Source organism: Trachypithecus francoisi, unplaced genomic scaffold (genome assembly GCF_009764315.1).
Source record: "Trachypithecus francoisi isolate TF-2019V2 unplaced genomic scaffold, Tfra_2.0 Lachesis_group11, whole genome shotgun sequence".
Taxonomy (NCBI): domain Eukaryota; kingdom Metazoa; phylum Chordata; class Mammalia; order Primates; family Cercopithecidae; genus Trachypithecus; species Trachypithecus francoisi.
This window is the reverse complement of record NW_022681456.1, coordinates 84,353,542-84,371,120: the sequence shown is the minus strand read 5'-3', so window position 1 is coordinate 84,371,120 and position 17,579 is coordinate 84,353,542. Positions and strand designations below refer to the sequence as shown.

At 41.7% G+C, this 17,579-nt stretch overlaps 1 protein-coding gene across 1 annotated transcript in view; it reads right to left on the bottom strand.

Annotated features, from left to right (window-relative positions):
• RACGAP1 (Rac GTPase activating protein 1) overlaps positions 1-16,826 on the bottom strand; it is a 32,920-nt gene extending 16,094 nt beyond the window's left edge. Inside the window, 4 exon segments of the mRNA XM_033222136.1 lie at positions 846-982; positions 2,006-2,208; positions 8,247-8,335; positions 16,726-16,826. Of these exon segments, the coding sequence (XP_033078027.1) occupies positions 846-982; positions 2,006-2,208; positions 8,247-8,331 (425 nt within the window). The 5' untranslated portion in view covers positions 8,332-8,335; positions 16,726-16,826.
• Positions 16,827-17,579: the final 753 nt, after the last annotated feature.

The window sequence follows — 17,579 nt, the reverse complement described above, 5'->3', positions numbered from 1 at the left end:
TAATTAGATCCCAACTGTGCTAGTTTCTACAAACGAGAGTATTACCCAACACTGACTTTTTAAGAAATTAAGCCTGTACGTCTTCTTAGTTATAAAGATTCCCCATAAAACAACCAAGCAACAAAACAAATAGCTGACCTTTCCCTGTGTATTGTACTGGGGATGTTAAATTCAAAGCCTGGTTGAGACTATTTTAAACAGTGGTGCAGTGGAACCAAAATTATTGTCTCGTCTTGGCTCACAGAGGCCTTTCTAAACCAGAAGAGCTATAAGAGCTCTCTGGAGAGTAAACACTGAAAGTATTGCTGAACTGCCACTTTCACCTTTGGGTTTCTTAGCAATGCGCAGGATTAGTTATTGATGCACAATTTAGCACCAATATCAAAATTTTATCCATGGCGAAACAACATCCTTAGGAAAGATTTAAAAATAAAATAAAATCCATCCTGGCTAATACGGTGAAACCCCGTCTCTACTAAACAATACAAAAAACTAGCTGGGCCAGGTGGCGGGCGCCTGTAGTCCCAGCTACTCGGGAGGCTGAGGCAGGAGAATGGCGTAAACCCGGGAGGTGGAGCTTGCAGTGAGCTGAGATCCGGCCACTGCACTCCAGCCTGGGCGACAGAGCGAGACTCCCTCTCAAAAAAAATAAATAAATAAATAAATAAATAAAATAAATAGGGACGTCCCTATGCCTCTATTCCCCACCTACTCTTCCCCCCAAAATCTTTTTCTGCCTTTTTAAGCACACATTCTAGAAGCAGTATATTTAAGAATTCAGATAACAAGAATATCTGACAGCTGTGTTGCTTGTGATCAGATAACAACAGATGCAGTTCCTCCACCTTTTGTTCCCAGCATTGCTGCTGGATGGTTGGCCTCTGTTGAGAAAAGCCAGAGCTGATTTTTGCTCCTCGCTTAGTTGAATGCTGCCAGATGTGTCACACATGAGCATCTCTCGAATCAGCTGAATCTGTCGTTCCTACAGACCAAAGCAGAGTAAAGCATCATAACTAGCCAGGGGAGAAAGCTTCACCTCAAATTTATGGGACAGGCAGACCAGAAGACATTAAAATACGAGCATTATGCAAATGGGCCTTCAGGAAGGCTGCTACACCAATAGCATATTAATTCACATCAAACCCAGATTATGTCTCTGATTTCTGACTGGCAAAATGAACTACATCTAGAATAGCAAAGTTTCTGCTACAAGACTTTTGGATTAACCTGTTAATCCAAGAGGAGAATAATGCAAAATGAGAGTCCCAAAATAGCAAAAACACTTTAGTGTCATTTTATCAGAACAAATATTGGCTCCTACGGATCAAAGCAGCCACCCACCTAAGTAGTGGAGCAAAATGCATTAAAATGGATACAAAGCTATAAAGCACTGGAACCAGACAATTTGAGTTTACTGAGGCATCTAACACTGTATACCAAGATGAATTGGTCCCTCCCAGTAAAGGCTTTCCTTTGCACTATGACCCATTCTGACACATAAAAATGGTAGTGTTCTGTGTCAGTCACATTGCTCAACTGGTTGAATACATCTAACCTTTTACTCTGAATTAGAGAGCGGTGATGAAAAGAGTCACAGTTGTTTTGTCTGTATGAATGACAAAGTAGCAGCTAATCATATAAGGATGGATATTCCGGGTAGCACTTAAAATAAACAATGGATGGCTAATATCTTGTGACAGATCAAGTACGTTAGGATCTCCCTCCCTCCCTTTTCCTCTAATTCTTTAAGTTCTCATTTGAAATCTGTCTGTTAAGTAATAGTTTCAAGTCTAAATGACAAAAACATATACATTTCAAATTACGAAGAACAAGATTCCTAGTCTGCAATTTCAGCTCTAATCATGGGCAAGCTGTTAAAGAACAGGTCACTTTCAGTTCTTTAATGTGGAAGAAGAAACTAGGTATATCTGGCAAGTGGAAACTGTCAGACAATGCTTTCCCCCTCCCGCATCATCACTGTCCTAGCATGGAAAACAATACACACCAGCTTTTCGCAGTCAGCCTCAGCTCTCTGTCTCCGTTTGATCTCTACATCCACCTGATTACGTGCATGCTTCAGCTTAACGTCCAGAGCACTTCGCTCAGTCTCTGCTTTCATCAAAAGATCCTTGTATTTCCCCAGCTCATGGTCAGTCCTCTGCCACTTTTTACGGAAATCCTCAAAGTCCTTCGCCAACTGGATAAATTCTGAGGAAAGGGGGGATCTTTAATAATTCAAGCACCAAACAGTATAATTGCTCTAATAAATGAGTCCTACAGTTAGCTTTATTTGAAATTCATAATTAAGGAACCAGCTGAACTATGGGCAAATCCAGCTGAAAATAACTGGGTGCAGATCTTGGATATATTTGTCACTCTGATGAGAACTTTGTGGGTAGCAATTCCTATTTCGATAGGCCACTTACTTTTGGCTTAGCCAGTGGCATCTGCTATGGAATATGTAACTCATTAGTCACCTGGCTCCAGATGTAACACTAACACTGAAAGCTCCTGAACAGAAGGCAATCAAAGGGGGATACCTTTGAGGCAGCTGTCACGCACCAGGACAGTTATAGCTATAAAACAAAAACAGCTTCCTTTACAGTCACGCATTGCTGCACCAGAGAGATGTTAAACAGCAAATTCAAATGTAACTGCTGTAATATGCTCCAGTAGATGTAGATTAATATTACAGATGTCTAGACCTACAATTCCGTTTGGCTATATAATTATACAAATATTGATTTGAAAGTAAAAAGCCAATTTGCTTTTGCTGTTTAACACTGCCCTGAAGGGTATGTAAACATTCCAGTTGAAAAAAAAAAAAGGAAGAGAAGATCATACTAGCTTTTGGAACATCCCTGATAGCACAATGTGAAGTCTCTTCAAATGTCTGCAAAGAGAGCATCACTTCCAAGGCAGCATCTCAAAGGAAGAAGATAACCCTGGTGGCATTCATTCTTATCTCCTGCTATTGGCAAAGCTGTTCTTCTGCAATGTATTTGCAAAAGTGCCTTACAATTTTCTAGTTAACCTCCATCTATCTCTAAGGATCACTCTCCACCAACATCAAGGAAGAAGGTCTCAACGTGTACATCTGCTGCTAGTCAAACTAACCCAGTTTACAGCGAAACTAGGCCAAATTCACACACAGTTAGCAGATTCTTAGGTAGTAAGGGCACTTTTCCCATATGAATTTAACCTAAGAGCACAGAAACAATATATAGTCCTTTTTAAACAATTTTAATAATTTGACCAAATATCAAACTTACAAATTAGGATACCAATTTGTTCCAGAGAAACCAAGTCATTAAGGAAAGTTTCATTTTTAGTAAACAACAAATTTCAGCAAAATAGGTTATTATGACCTAGAAGAGTATAGGCCGGGCACAGTGGCTCACGACTGTAATCCCAGCACTTTGCGGGGCCAAGGCAGGTGGATCACTTGATGTCAGGAGTTCAAGACCAGCCTGGCCAACATGGTGAAACATTGCTACTAAAAATACAAAAACTAGCCAGGTTTGGTGGCATGCACCTGTAATTCCAGCTACTTGGGAGGCTGAGGCAGGAGGATCACTTGAACCCAGGAGACGGAGGTTGTAGTGAGCTGAGATCATACCACTGCACCCCAGCCTGGGCAACAGAATGAGACTGTCTCAAAAAAAAAAAAAAAAGAAAAAGGAAAAAAGAGGACAGACACTGGGGTGGATGCACAAAGTTGATTCTAGTGTCTAAAAAACACAGGGCCACTTTAGTTCCTCAAAAGCCAACATTTGCCAGGCGCACTGGCTCACACCTATAATCCCAGCACTTTGGGAGGCTAAGGTAGGAGGATCACCTGAGCCCAGGAGTTCAAGACCAGCCTGGAAAACATGGCAAGACCTTGTCTCTACAAAAAATAGAATTAAAACAAAAGTAGTGCTTATGGTAGTTTGGAAGAAAAAATAAATAATAAAAATTCAAAATAAAATAATAAAAATAAATATAGGCCGGGCGCGGTGGCTCACGCCTGTAATCCCAGCACTTTGGGAGGCCGAGGCAGGCGGATCACAAGGTCAGGAGATCAAGACCACGGTGAAACCCCGTGTCTACTAAAAATACAAAAAATTAGCCGGGCGTGGTGGCAAGCGCCTATAGTCCCAGTCACACAGGAGAATGGCGTGAACCCGTGAGGCGGAGCTTGCTGTGAGCCAAGATTGTGCCACTGCACTCCAGCCTGGGCAACAGAGTGAGTTTCCGTCTGAAAAAAAAAAAAAAAATGAGCCGGTGCGGTGGCATGAACCTATAGTTCCAGCTACTCAGGAGGCTGAGGTAGGAGGATTGCTTGAGCCCAGGAGTTCAACGCCGCAGTAAGCTATGATTGCACCACTGTACTCCAGCCTGGGCAACAGAGCAAGACCTTGTCTCCAAAAAACAAAAACTAGGCCGGGCACGGTGGTTCACGCCTGTAATCCCAGCACTTTGGGAGCCAAGGCGGGTGGATCACCTGAGGTCAGGAGTTCAATACCAGCCTGGCCAATGTGATGAAACCCTTTCTCTACCAAAAACACAAAAATTAGCCAGGCATGGTGGCAGACACCTGTAATCCCAGCTACTCAGGAGGCTGAAGCAGGAAAATTGCTTGAACCTGGGAGGCAGAAGTTGTAGTGAGCTGAGATCCTGCCACTGCACTCCAATCTGGGCAACAGAGTGAGACACTGTTTCAAAAAAATAAAAAATAAATGAGAGCCGGGCGCGGTGGCTCATGCCTGTAATCCCAGCACTTTGGGAGGCCAAGGCAGACGGATCACCTGAGGTCAGCAGTTCAAGACCAGCCTGACCAACATGGAGAAACCCCGTCTCTACCAAAAATACAAAATTAGCCAGGCGTGGTGGCGCATGCCTGTAATCCCAGCTACTCGGGAGGCTGAGGCAGGAGAATCTCTTGAACCTAGGAGGCGGAGGTTGCGGTGAGCCGAGATCGCACCATTGCACTCCAGCCTGGGAAAAAGTGAAACTCTTGTTTCAAAAAATAAAAATAAAAAATAAAAAAAGCCAACATTCCAAATTAGAGATTTGGAGAAGGAGGTAAAATGTACCTCTATAAGAGAAATAAATGGGAAGGTAAAAATTTGCTTATATAATAAAATCAGGATTTCTGTAAAAATAAATATTTTGGGGGGGAGATTTCTGGCATAATCATTTCCGAAAGTATTTTCACAACTTCTCAATTTATGCCCAAATCCTCATAGCACTCCCACAAAGAAAACAGAGATGTTTAAATTCCTATTTTATAGGTGGAGAAACAGACACAGAAATAACAGGTAAAAGCTAGCACTAGTTATCAACACTCTAAACCACAGAGTCTTCCCTCTGCCCCCATATTTTATCAGTTGCCTCCTTCTATAGGTCTTATTATCACAATCTCTTCCACCTATTTCTCCCTACTTCCATCTTCACAATCACCATGCCAGTTAGGGCTGTTATTGCCTCTTTCCTGAGCTATGACAACCATGTCATTCCTAGTCAGGCTCCCAGCATCTACCTCTAATGCAGCCTACACCTCTGCCAGGGTAATCTTCCCAAAGCACAGTTCTGATTATGTCACTCCCCCTTACTCCTATTTCCCTCAAGTCCCACACCCTCTTGCCTCCGCTCAGGCTGTCGCCTGATCTAAAATACCCCCTTTCATCTCTGCCTGTTGGGATTCTACCTACAGCTAAAGCTCAGCTCAAACCCTTTCCACCATAACACCATTTAGTCATCCCTTTCCCTCAATTCAAAAATGCTAAAAGCCCTGATAGGTTCTCACAAAACATTTGCTGAATGAACCTGAGTATTAAGATCTCTTATTCCACACTCTAGTCCTCACCACACTCTAAAGTAATCCATCTTTTGAGATGATGTGACCTCAAAGAGAAGCCTAATTAGTATGCCATTGTGGTTACTGAACTGGTACCAGATGATAGGGTCATGCAGCAGCTATTAGAGACAGAAAATAGAATATTGTTTTGAAAGGCCTGTAAGTGGATAAGAGCTATTAAAAACATCAATCAATTCAAAGAAAATATTGAATGGCATAAGCAAGACACCACAGTAAGTACTATAGAAATAAAAAAAAGTTCAAGACACAGTTCTTACATTACTTTAACACCAGTAAGGCTGACTTGAGAACAACATTTACTAAATTAGGTATTAATGAAAGTCTGAAATAGGAGAGGATGGTAATACGAAGAGAAGCTGGTATAGAATAATTCCCTTAGATCACATGTCAGTACCATCAGCCCAATTTTTCTTTCTTGCTAATTTATTTCCCAGATGGTTCCTCTATTAGCACCTCCTTTTTCTCCCCAGTTCGCTATCCCATCTCAATCTTTTATTCTTTCCCCCGGGGAGATGGAGTCCCACTCTGTCACCCAGGCTGGAGTGCAGTGGCACAATCATAGTTCACTGTAGCCTCAAACTCCTGGGCTGAAGCGATCCTTCAGCCTCCTGAGTATCTGGGACCACAGGCGTGTGTCACCACACCCAGCTAATTCTTTTGTTTTTGAAATAGGGTCTCGCTCTGTCCTAGGTTGCAGTACACGAGTGTGATCTCAGCTCACTGCAACCTCCGCCTTCCCAGTGATCCTCCCACCTCAGCCTCCGAGGTAGCTGGGATCACAGGAGTATGCCACCACAGCGGCTTTTTCTTTTTCTTTTTTTTTTCTGTAGAGATGGGGTTTTTGTGGCCAGGCGCTCACACCTGTAATCCCAGCACTTTGGGAGGCTGTGGTGGGTGGATCATTTGAGGTCAGGAGTTCAAGACCAGCCCAGCCAACATGACAAAACCCCATCTCTACTAAAAATACAAAAATTAGCTGAGTGTGGTGGCGGACGCTTATAATCCCAGCTACCTGGGAGGCTGAGGCAGGACAATTGCTTGAGCCCAGAAGGTGGAGGTTGCAGTGAGCTGAGATCACGCCACTGCACTCCAACCTGGGTGACAGAGTGATATTCCATCTCAAAAAAAAAATAAAACCAGAGATGGGGTTTTGCCATGTTGCCTAGGTTGGTCTCAAACTCCCGGACTCAATTGATCCAGTCATCTCAGCCATACAAAGTGCTAAGATTATAGGCATGAGCCACTATGCCCAACTGCTAATGTTTTCAGAGACAGTCTTGCTATGTTGCCCAAGCTGGTCTCAAACTCCTGGCATCAAGTGATTCTCCTGCCTCAGCCTCCTGAGTAGCTGGGATTACAGGTGCAAGCCACCAAACTTGGCTCTCAATCATTAATTACTCAGCATCAAATATATGAATTAGGTGAAAGCAGATGCCTAGTATCTCCTTCAAAAAGAAATTGTGGACTGGGCCTGGTGGCTCATGCCTATAATCCCAGCACGTTGGGAGGCGGAAGTGAGAGGACTGCTTGAGGCCAGGAGGTGGACACCAGCCTGGGTAAAATAGGGAGACCTTATCTCTACAAAAAATTTTGAAAAAGTAGCAGGGCATGGTGGCACAACCTGGGAGACAGAGTGATATTCTTAAAAAAGAAAAAAAAGAAAAAAGAAGAAATTATGACTTTTTCCCACTTCAACTGAAAATGCTTTTATAGAACACAAAGAAAATCCAAGATAAAAAGTATAGCCAACTACTACTCTAAAGAAAAAGCAATATCCTAGTAAATTTTTCCCAGTTCATGGCACAGAAAATAGTGCCAACTATTCAGCGGAAAAAGAATCTTGATAATAAAAAAGCAGCCAGGCACAGTGGCTCACGCCTGTAATCCCAGCACTCTGGGAGGCCGAGGCAGGCAGATCACCTGAGGTCAGGAGTTTGAGAACAGCCTGGTTAACATGCAAAACTCTGTCTCTACTAAAAATACAAAAAATTAGCCAGGCGTGGTGGCATGTGCCTGTAATCCCTGCTACTCGAGAGGCTGAGACAGGGAATCGCTTGAACCTGGGGAGCAGAGGTTGCAGTGAGCCGTGATGTCGCCACTGCGCTCCAGCCTGGGTGACAGAGAGAGACCCCATCTCAAAAAAATAAATAAAGATAATAAAAAAGCCTGGCTAAAGCCTGTTAAGAGCAGCTATAGAAAAGAATTTTAGTGACCATTTAGAATGAGTGCCTGTTAGGCTTTGACCACGTAAGTGACCACTGCTTTATTTTTAGGTAACCCAAATGAAAAACAACTTTAAGACTGGAAAATACTTCAGCTTTGTAAAAATCCCAAATTTGAAATCTGTTTTTCCTTTTGGACAGGCCAGCTCAGAATGACTTACGGAGTTCATTTCCTTCACTGAGAATCTCTGCCCGGCGCACAAGCTGCTCAAACAGATTCCGCATATTCAGCATCATAGTATCCATCTTTCTGCCAAGAAATCAAATATACATTAGGAGTCCTGCCTTCTCACCCACGACAGAAGATTCTATAGCAATCCAGCCATCAGTGACCAACATCTGGACTCTTCCATTTATAACTACCATTATAAGAATCTCAAGCTAACAACAGATGTTTTGTGTGATTCTTATTATAAAAACAAACTTTGAATATTTAAGACTCATCTGAAAATTAGAAAACCATTTCAGACCTTTGAATATAACAGCCCCTCCAATCACTTTGTAGCAGAAAACAAATAGGGAAGAGCATGTCAGTTGATTACTAAGTGACTGACCAACAACAAAATGTGGTTCTTCAAGTCAAGCCTATTGATTAATATAATACTTTTGCCAGTTTATTCCTTGTGGGCCTTGAAGACCTACAATGTAACTTAAAATATCTGTTTTTAATTTCATTTTTAGCTAATGCCCCTGTTGCAACTGCCTTTTAAAATGCAGGACATGGTCAGCACATTTCCTACCAACAGCACAGATGATGTCACACGAATGATTAAGTGGGAAAATCGCCAGCTCAGCAGCACAAGAATTATTTCTGTAATGCAGGGCTCTCTGCTGGGCTGCGTGCAGGAACTACGTCTAACAAATTTATACTAAGTAGAGGCAAAGGATTATGTTGTACCACATTCTGGCATCAGAGAGACAATACACCACCTTCACAGTTCGAAGGGCAAAGCAAAAATCATTTGCTACTGTGTTCTGTATAGTGAATTTCAGGCTTCGTATTTCCCCCCAAAGGCCTGCTGATACTATAGAAAAAACAGTGTCATTACAGGCAGTTATACTCCAAATAGACTTTAACTGGGAACACTTTGAGGAATTAAGATCTTCACTTAACAGTCAAGAAAGAAAGACATTAACTGGATGTTATGAAAACTATCAAGGAAATGAAATAAAAAGTCAAATTTCATTAGAAATATAATGTCCTCAGAAATACCATTAAAGGGTTCTTACGTTTCTCTTAACCAATGCTTCAACATTCTAGTCCAGGTCCTTATTTCCTAAATAAAATTTTAAGAACTCTTATGAAGGGTTAGTGATTTTGCAATGTTTATAAGATTGTACCACAAGTTATGAGAGCAAGAAAAAATATATTAAAAAGCACAAAGAACAAAGAATATATGAACATAGGCTGGGCACGTGGCTCACATCTATAATCCCAGCACTTTGGGAGGCCAAGGTGGGCAGATCACTTGAGGTCAGGAGTTCGAGACCAGCCTGGGCCAACGTGGCGAAACCCTGTCTCTAGTAAAAACACAAAAATTAGCTGGGCACAGTGATGTGTGCCTGTAATCCCAGCTACTTGGGAGGCTGAGGCAGGAAGACTGCTTGAACCTGAGAGGCAGAGGTTGAGCTGAGACGGTGCCACTGTACTCCAGTCTGGGTGCCAGAGCAAAAAAAAAAAAAAAAAAGAGAATATATAAACATAAGATATTTTCTATTAAGTGCTGCAGAATTATTAATTTATACTCATATGATAATTGCTGTAATAGAAAAAAAGTTTTCAGTTCCAAGCCTGGATGCAATATATACCTGAATCAGGGCCGGAAACCAAGATTTTCAAATGGCAAGTATCTGTTCCAAGCTACATAATCACAGTAAGCTGCTAAGCAACCAGACCAACAAATGTATTACAAAGATCTTTCTCTAAACTAAGAACAAAACTAAAAGGATAGCATTAAAACCAGCAAGAAGAGCTGTGGAATTCATGGAGACTCCACGGATTTAACAATATAACGAAATAAGCAACATACCCCAAGTGCTACAGGACAGAAACAGGGGCAGGACATTGGGTAGTCAATTCAAATGTTGATTTCCTTTGGCTCTCATGAGGTAAAAATGGAAGACTCTACTCAATAGTTTTAATATAAGGTATTGCTTTCTATCATCTCGGCACTCACTCACATATTGTGAGACTTAAGACAGTGAGCTCAATACCACAGCAAAACTTCGTATCTGTCCAAGAATTCAAAAAGGAAAATTTCATGGTGCTAGGATGTTGAAAACTGGTTGTTTAAAAAAAATCTTTTTTTTTTTGGAGGGGGGTGGTTAAGTCTTAAATTACAATATAACCTGTTCTTTTGTTCTTTTTTTTTTTTTTTTTTAATTTTTTGAGACAGAGTCTTGCTCTGTCCTCCAGGCCAGAGTACACTGGCGCCACCTCAGCTCACTGCAACCTCTGCCTCCCGGGTTCAAGTGATTCTCTGGCCTCAGCCTCCTTACATTGTTCTACCCTTCCTGTTTATGTACATCAACTATCCTACTCACTGACCTACCCTATCCCACACCCTACTGACTTCCAATTTTGATTTCCCTATTTTTATCATTCTCTCAGTCGCTCAGTTCCAAACTTCAGAATCACCTCTGGTTCTTCCCTTTCCCACAGCATAATCACTAAACCTTGTGTACTCTTCTCTCATGTATCTACCATACCCATCCCCTCATCACTTGCAGGTTGTCACCACTCACTTCAATTGTACTCCCTGCCTCCAGTCTTTCCCCCACTGCTTCAGGCAGTTGCCACTCAGATACAAACTTTTTGCACTTGAATTAAACTTTACCATATGATTCTGTCCTGTGTCCCAAGTAGACTGTAAATTTGAGGGGGAAACCCTTACATGTAGCACTTCTATATTACACACACAAGCATGCAAGCATGTAGTATTTAATACGATGCTCACAAAAAAATTGATATATATTAATTCAGAGAGGAAACACACACAGATATCTGTGATGCTATGGTCAAAAGAATTTCCATTCTCCCTCAACATCAACGTGTAATATAGCTTAAAGCAAAAAGAAGAGTTAAAACGGGGAGAGGGAGCAGAAGTCCTGGGACAAGCTGGGTGTGGTGGTGCGTGCCTGTAGTCCCAGCTACTCAGGAGGCTGAGGCAGGAGGATCACTTGAGTCTAGGAGTTTGAGATCACCCTGATCATCACAAGACTCCCTTCTCTTTAAATAAATAAATAAATAAATAAATAAAGGTCCTGGGACAAACCTTTAGCTCTTCTATCTACCAGTAGTATAATCTTCAGTAAATCACTTAAATTCCAAGACTCATCTATGAAGTGAAAACAATAACACTTGCTTTATTTACTTCATAGAATATTATAAAAATTTTTAAATGTATAAGTTGAGAATCTTACTACCAAAATATAAGATATCTTTTAGTTGGTATCAAGTGAGTTTCTTTTGTTTAGGTTTGGTTTTGGTCTGATAGTTGTTACTTCCATCCTAAAACAGTGATTCTCAAATCTAGGTGTTTTTTCCCCCTAGGCTGTCTCCAAATAAGGATATCAGTAAATTCAGAATTTTAGACCACTTTTTAAAATAGTGCTATACAATTAGAAAGAAAAGAATCCAGTATTTACTAGGTGCTTTGAAATGATTCGGGCACTAAACTAGACACTTCACATATACTTTTTCTTTAAGTGAATTTGACTTCTTTTTGAGATGGAGTCTTGCTCCGTTACCCAGGCTGGACTGCAGTGGTGCCACCTTGGTTCACTGCAACTTCCGTTTTCAGGGTTCAAGCGATTCTCCTGCCTCAGCCTCCTGAGTAGCTGGGATTATAGGTGCCCACCACTATGCCCGGCTAAATTTTTTTGTATTTTTAGTAGAGACGGAGTTTCACCATGTTGGCTGGGCTGGTCTCGAACTCCTGACCTCTAGCAATCTGCTTGCCTCTGCCTCCCAAAGTGCTGGGATTACAGGCATGAGCCACCATGCCTGGCCTCACTAACTTAATTATCTCCATTTTACAGACAATGGGCAACTAAGGCCAGAGACCTTAAATTGACAAATGTCGAGCTCCTACTGAAACCCAGGTCTGAGTCCAAAATCTATATTCTCTCCAACCCAACACATGGAAGAGATGATATGTTACAAAAATATCAATTAGATCATATATGTTGCAGACCTACTCAGAGACCTCCCCCACATCATGTCATACAAACAGCAACACATATAAAACATAAATTATAGCTGGAATCCAGACCAAGAAGAATCAAGGAAACAGCAAAATTCGACCAGGTCTGGGCTTTTAAACAAGCTATTCTAGATGAGGGTTGCTGTTGCTGAAGAGTTATTTTTTCCTCTAACATAGATTTACTTAGGGTAATCCAAAAATTGCACTAGCAGAATATAATCCTCTTCTCTTTATATGCTAGGGGACCATATATTTTTATTAACATTCTGCAGAAGTGACTCTCAGGAATTATTTATAGATGACAAAAATATCTTTCTATATCAGTACTAACTGATATCTCAGCCAAATTGTAACTCAAAAAGCTAAAATTTACTCACCCTATTCAGCGTCAATTGAAAAGAGTTGTAATTTTCCTGCTGGGTCACATTTTCACCCTCATGAATACTTGTTTATTTCCCCCCATGTATTATTTAGTCCATAGCTAGGAGATACACTAATGTGAAAGGAAACAAAAACAAAGTCATATTGTAGTACATTGCTTTTGCAGCTGTAAAACAGCTGTCACTTTCCACAACAGAGAATGCTGCCTTTCGGGAAAGCTGAAACTATCCCTGTGTGCAGCAAGAAAATCAGTTTGTGGAGCACTTTAAACCAAAAGGTGCTAGAGAATCTCAGCTGTTATTGATGGGGAGCCCCAGAGGTGGAGAAGTCACTATGTTACAGATTCCCAATCTGTGAGTATCCCTAAGGGGGCAATTTGGCAACACCATCAAAGAGTCTCAGCTGGATGTGATTGCTTTGAGCCCCCAATTTAATTTCAATCACCCAGCCAAGAGACAGATATCGTCCTTCAGAATAACAGACTATTACAGATCTTACTGCAGGGTATCCTGGGAAAAGTCTCTATCCTCTTCTTCCTCCTCCTTCAAACAACATTATTAAGAGACCTATATATCAGGTTTTTTAGATGCATCAAGGGTGTTAAATACTTTAAGACAAAGCAATGAAAAGCTGCTGGAGTTTTTCAGGAAAGTGTTTTAATGAAAAACTTTTCCACAAACATTGCTAAATCTGGAGATTTCCAAGAAATCAACAATATAGATTCCTTGCTGTCAAGGAAAACCATTCTCAAAGATAATCTCAGTACTTTAAGATCCTGTCACAGGAACATATTTGAGGACAATGTGAAGACAATTCTTTTCCTGAAATGTCCAGCTTCTGCTTCACTGTATCAAAAGTCTCGAATACAACTGGCGGGCAGAAGGATTATCTTGAAACCAAATGTTCTTTATAAGCAAATCACTTGCAGAGAGTAAACAAAATATTCTCAATCCAACATGAATGAAGACTAAGGAAGGGAAGATTTGAATTGTGATTTTTCAGAAAATTACTATCAGTTCAGCATACTAAATACCTCTTTTTTTCCCTGTGAATTCTTCCTATTCTGGTCTTCCATCCTTCAGGGTCTAGAATAAGTCTCACCAATTCACTGAAGCCTTCCCTAACCATTTCAGTCCAAAATGATTTCCTTTATTATCTATAACATTAATTTAGCAGATACAAAAATACTGTTTATTATTAACCTTCTATGTTCAAAAAAATTAACAGTAAAACAGGCCAGGTGCAGTGGCTCACACCTGTAATCCCAGCACTTTGGGAGGCCAAGGCAGGTGGTTCACCTGAGGTTGGAAGTTCGAGACCAGCCTGACCAAAATGGAGAAACCCCATCTCTACTAAAAATACAGTATTTGCCAGGCGTGGTGGCACATGCCTGTAATCCCAGCTACTCGGGAGGCTGAGGCAGGAGAATCGCTTGAACCCGGGAGGTGGAGGTTGTGGTGACCCAAGATCACATCATTGCACTCCAGCCTGGGCAACAAGAGTGAAACTCTGTCTACCAAAAAAAAAAAAAAATTAATAGCAAAACAAAAATCTCACTACCCTAAACAACTATATGTACCACCTGATTTAATCTTTGTCCCTTATACACTCATATTTCATGGTGTTACAATCATACATTACATATAATTTTGTGTTTTGCTTCTTTCTATCATGTTTCCATTCAGTTCTAAAGAGTTGATGAACAACTGTTTAACTATTCTCTTCTTTGGACGTTTAGGTCATTTCCAGTTTTTCACTTACCTCTGCCTGGAATCTCTTGCATGGTCATTCTCTCACCTCAAATATCTTTACTCAAATGCCACTTTCTCAGTAAGGTATTTCCAATCATCCTATTGTAAATGGCAAGCTTTCTCTAACATTACCCGGCTTTACTTTGTTCCAAAGCACTTCTCTCCATCTAACATATTTACATATTTATTCAGTTTATTGTCTGTTTCCCCTCTAGCTTAAGTTCCAAGAAAGCAGAGATTTGTGTGTTTTCTTCCCTGATGCCTAGAACAGTACCTGATATTTGGTAAATGACTAATAAATATTTGGGGAATAAATGAATTGAGCATTCCTATGGACAATATTTTTCTTCAGGTGACTGTGTTCCTTAGAATAGATTTCCAAGACTAGGACTGCTATATTAGGGTGTAAAAACCATTATATGGCTCTTAATAGTGCCAAAATGTTTTCTAAAAGGGAGGTACTAATGTACAGTACTCTCAACAATGTATATATAGGCTTACCAGACTCACCAGTTATCTAGAGTTCTATTACCCCAAATTAACTGCACATTCTTTAAGACCAAATAAGACTGTCTTCCACTTACACTTTGCACTTAAGAAATACCTAATGAAAGTAAGCAGACTGGGTACGGTGGCTGACGCCTCTAAACCCAGCACTTTGGCAGGCCAAGGCAGGCTGATCACATGAGGCCAGGAGTTCAAGACCAGCCTGGCCAACATGGTGAAACCGTATCCCTATTAGAAACAAAAAATTAGCTGGGCATGGTGGTGCACACCTGCAATTCTGGAGGCTGAGGCAGGAGAATCACTTGAACCCAGGAGGCAGAGTTTGCAGTGAGCCGAGATCGCACCACTGCACTTGAGCCTGGGCCACAGAGCAAGACTCAGTCTCAAAAAAGAAAAAAGAAAGTAAGCTAGTACAACCTTTATGGAAAACAGTACGGAGATTTCTCAAAGAACTAAAAATAGAACTATCATTAGATTCAGCAATCCCACTAATGGGTATAAGGGTAAGAAATCAGTATATCAAAAAGACCCCTGCACTCATATGTTTATCGCAGCAGAATTTACAATAGCAAAGATACGGTATCAACCTAAGTGTTCATCAACGGAGGATGGATAAAGAAAATGTGATACATAAATAGACAGACATACACCACAGAATACTACTCAGCCATAAAAAAGAATGAAATCACATCTTTTGCAGCAACATGGATAGAACTGGAGGTCATTAGCCTCAGTGAAATAACTCAGAATGTCAAATACCGCATGTTCTCACTTATAAGTGGAAGCTAATCAATGGGTACACAGACATACAGAGTGGAATAATACACACTGGAGACTACAAAAGATGGGAAGGTGGAAGCGGGAGCTGAGGGCTGAAAAACTACGTATTGGGTACAATGTTCACTATTTGAGTAATGGGGACACTAAGAACCCAGACCTCACCACGACGCAATATATGCATGTAAGAAATCTGCACCTGTACCCCCTAAATATACAAAAAAATTTTTAAATCCCCTCCAAAAAATAAATACCTATTGAATGATTAAGCTACAGGAAAGGCGCCTTCTCTAAACACCTACAATAACTCGGAAAGCTTATTTACCCGACACATTCGAGAGAAAGATAATGCTTTAAAAAAAAAAAAAAGGCTTATCTACCCACCTACCCCCACTTTTCCTACACACACCTTTCGGCCTACGAATGAAATCCTGTGAAGAGAAATACACGTGAAAGTGCACAAGTAAGGCCTCGTTGTTACTGAGGCTAAGAATTAGGAGAAGGACAAGATGTCATTGCCTCGGCCTGCGTCCCTAGACACAGGCGACCCACTGAGGAGAGGGGCTCCACTGCAGGCCGCCCGGGTCTCTCAAACACTTTTCAAAGCTTTTTCGAGCTTCCCTTCGAAAAAGATGGGGTGTCATTCCAACCACTCTTAAACTCGTATTTGACTGAGAGACTCTTCTTTGGGATGGCTCCTGACCTGCTCCAGCCATCACCTCAAAAAGACGCCCCCGGCTTTCCACAAAACCCGGCGCCAAGACAGAAGCCCCCTACCCTCCCAGGCTGCGTCCATTCGGCCTGCCCCGACCCCCGCCCCAGAAAAGCCCGAGTGGAGAGGCTGTGGCTGCCGGCCTGTCCCGCTGTCCCGAACCCCCGCAGCGTCCACGGCTCACCACACGAACGCTCTGCTTCCTACCACAATCCAGCGCCAGACGCACCTGGTCTGGCACCCCCACTACTCACTTCAGTCAGCCTGGCCCCACCTGGGCCGCCCTTCACTTCGCTCCCCGCCTCACCCAACGGCAGAGCAGCACCGCGCCGCCAGCTCCCGTTTGAAATCCTTCACCAACCAATCACAGAGAAATTTATTCCTCCCGCGCCGTCCCTCTACGGTGTGACGTACGCGTCAGGGACACGCAGAGGTGACGGGAACGGGAATGGGCATGCGCATTCTGACAAAGCGAAGCCAAAGATGGCCATTTTGACTAATGTCAACGGGTTGATTTTTTTTTTGCGGTGCCCTTTCCTGAAGTCATTCAGGATGCCATATTGCCTAAGGGCAAGTGGTACTTCTTAAGTGCAAATTATTCTTGGTCTCACTGTCTGCGGGACTAGGGCCCTTGGAAACGATTAACTGAACAATGTTAAGTCTCAGTAGAATCGGAAGAATACCAGGAGTTAGAACAGCAGTTATTTTCAAGCACATTCACTGAGCTGTATTATCCCTTCCATTGATGTATCCATTCAGACTTTTATTTGACACATATTAAGTGAGCCCACATCATCACAAGCACTCGACTGGGAATCGGAAAAATAAAGATGGTATGGTCTCTGCTGTCCAGTAGCTACGAATGGAGGCGATAGCTCGAGGAAACAAAAATAAATACAAAATGAAAATAAAATACTATAATTCCATTTAATAAACGTTATTTAGAACTTAGCATTGTGCTAGCACAGGAGCTTTCATGCTTTTTAAAAAATCTGGACCCACAGTGTGAAATACACTTTACATTACAACCGGGTAATGAAAACTCTGCTCATCCTTACTACATGCAACGTACTCAGAACTCACTACCCAACAAAGCATGGCTACCCGCAATTTGGAAAAATACTGGCTGGAGCATACAAGAAGCGCTGTGGTTTAAAGGAA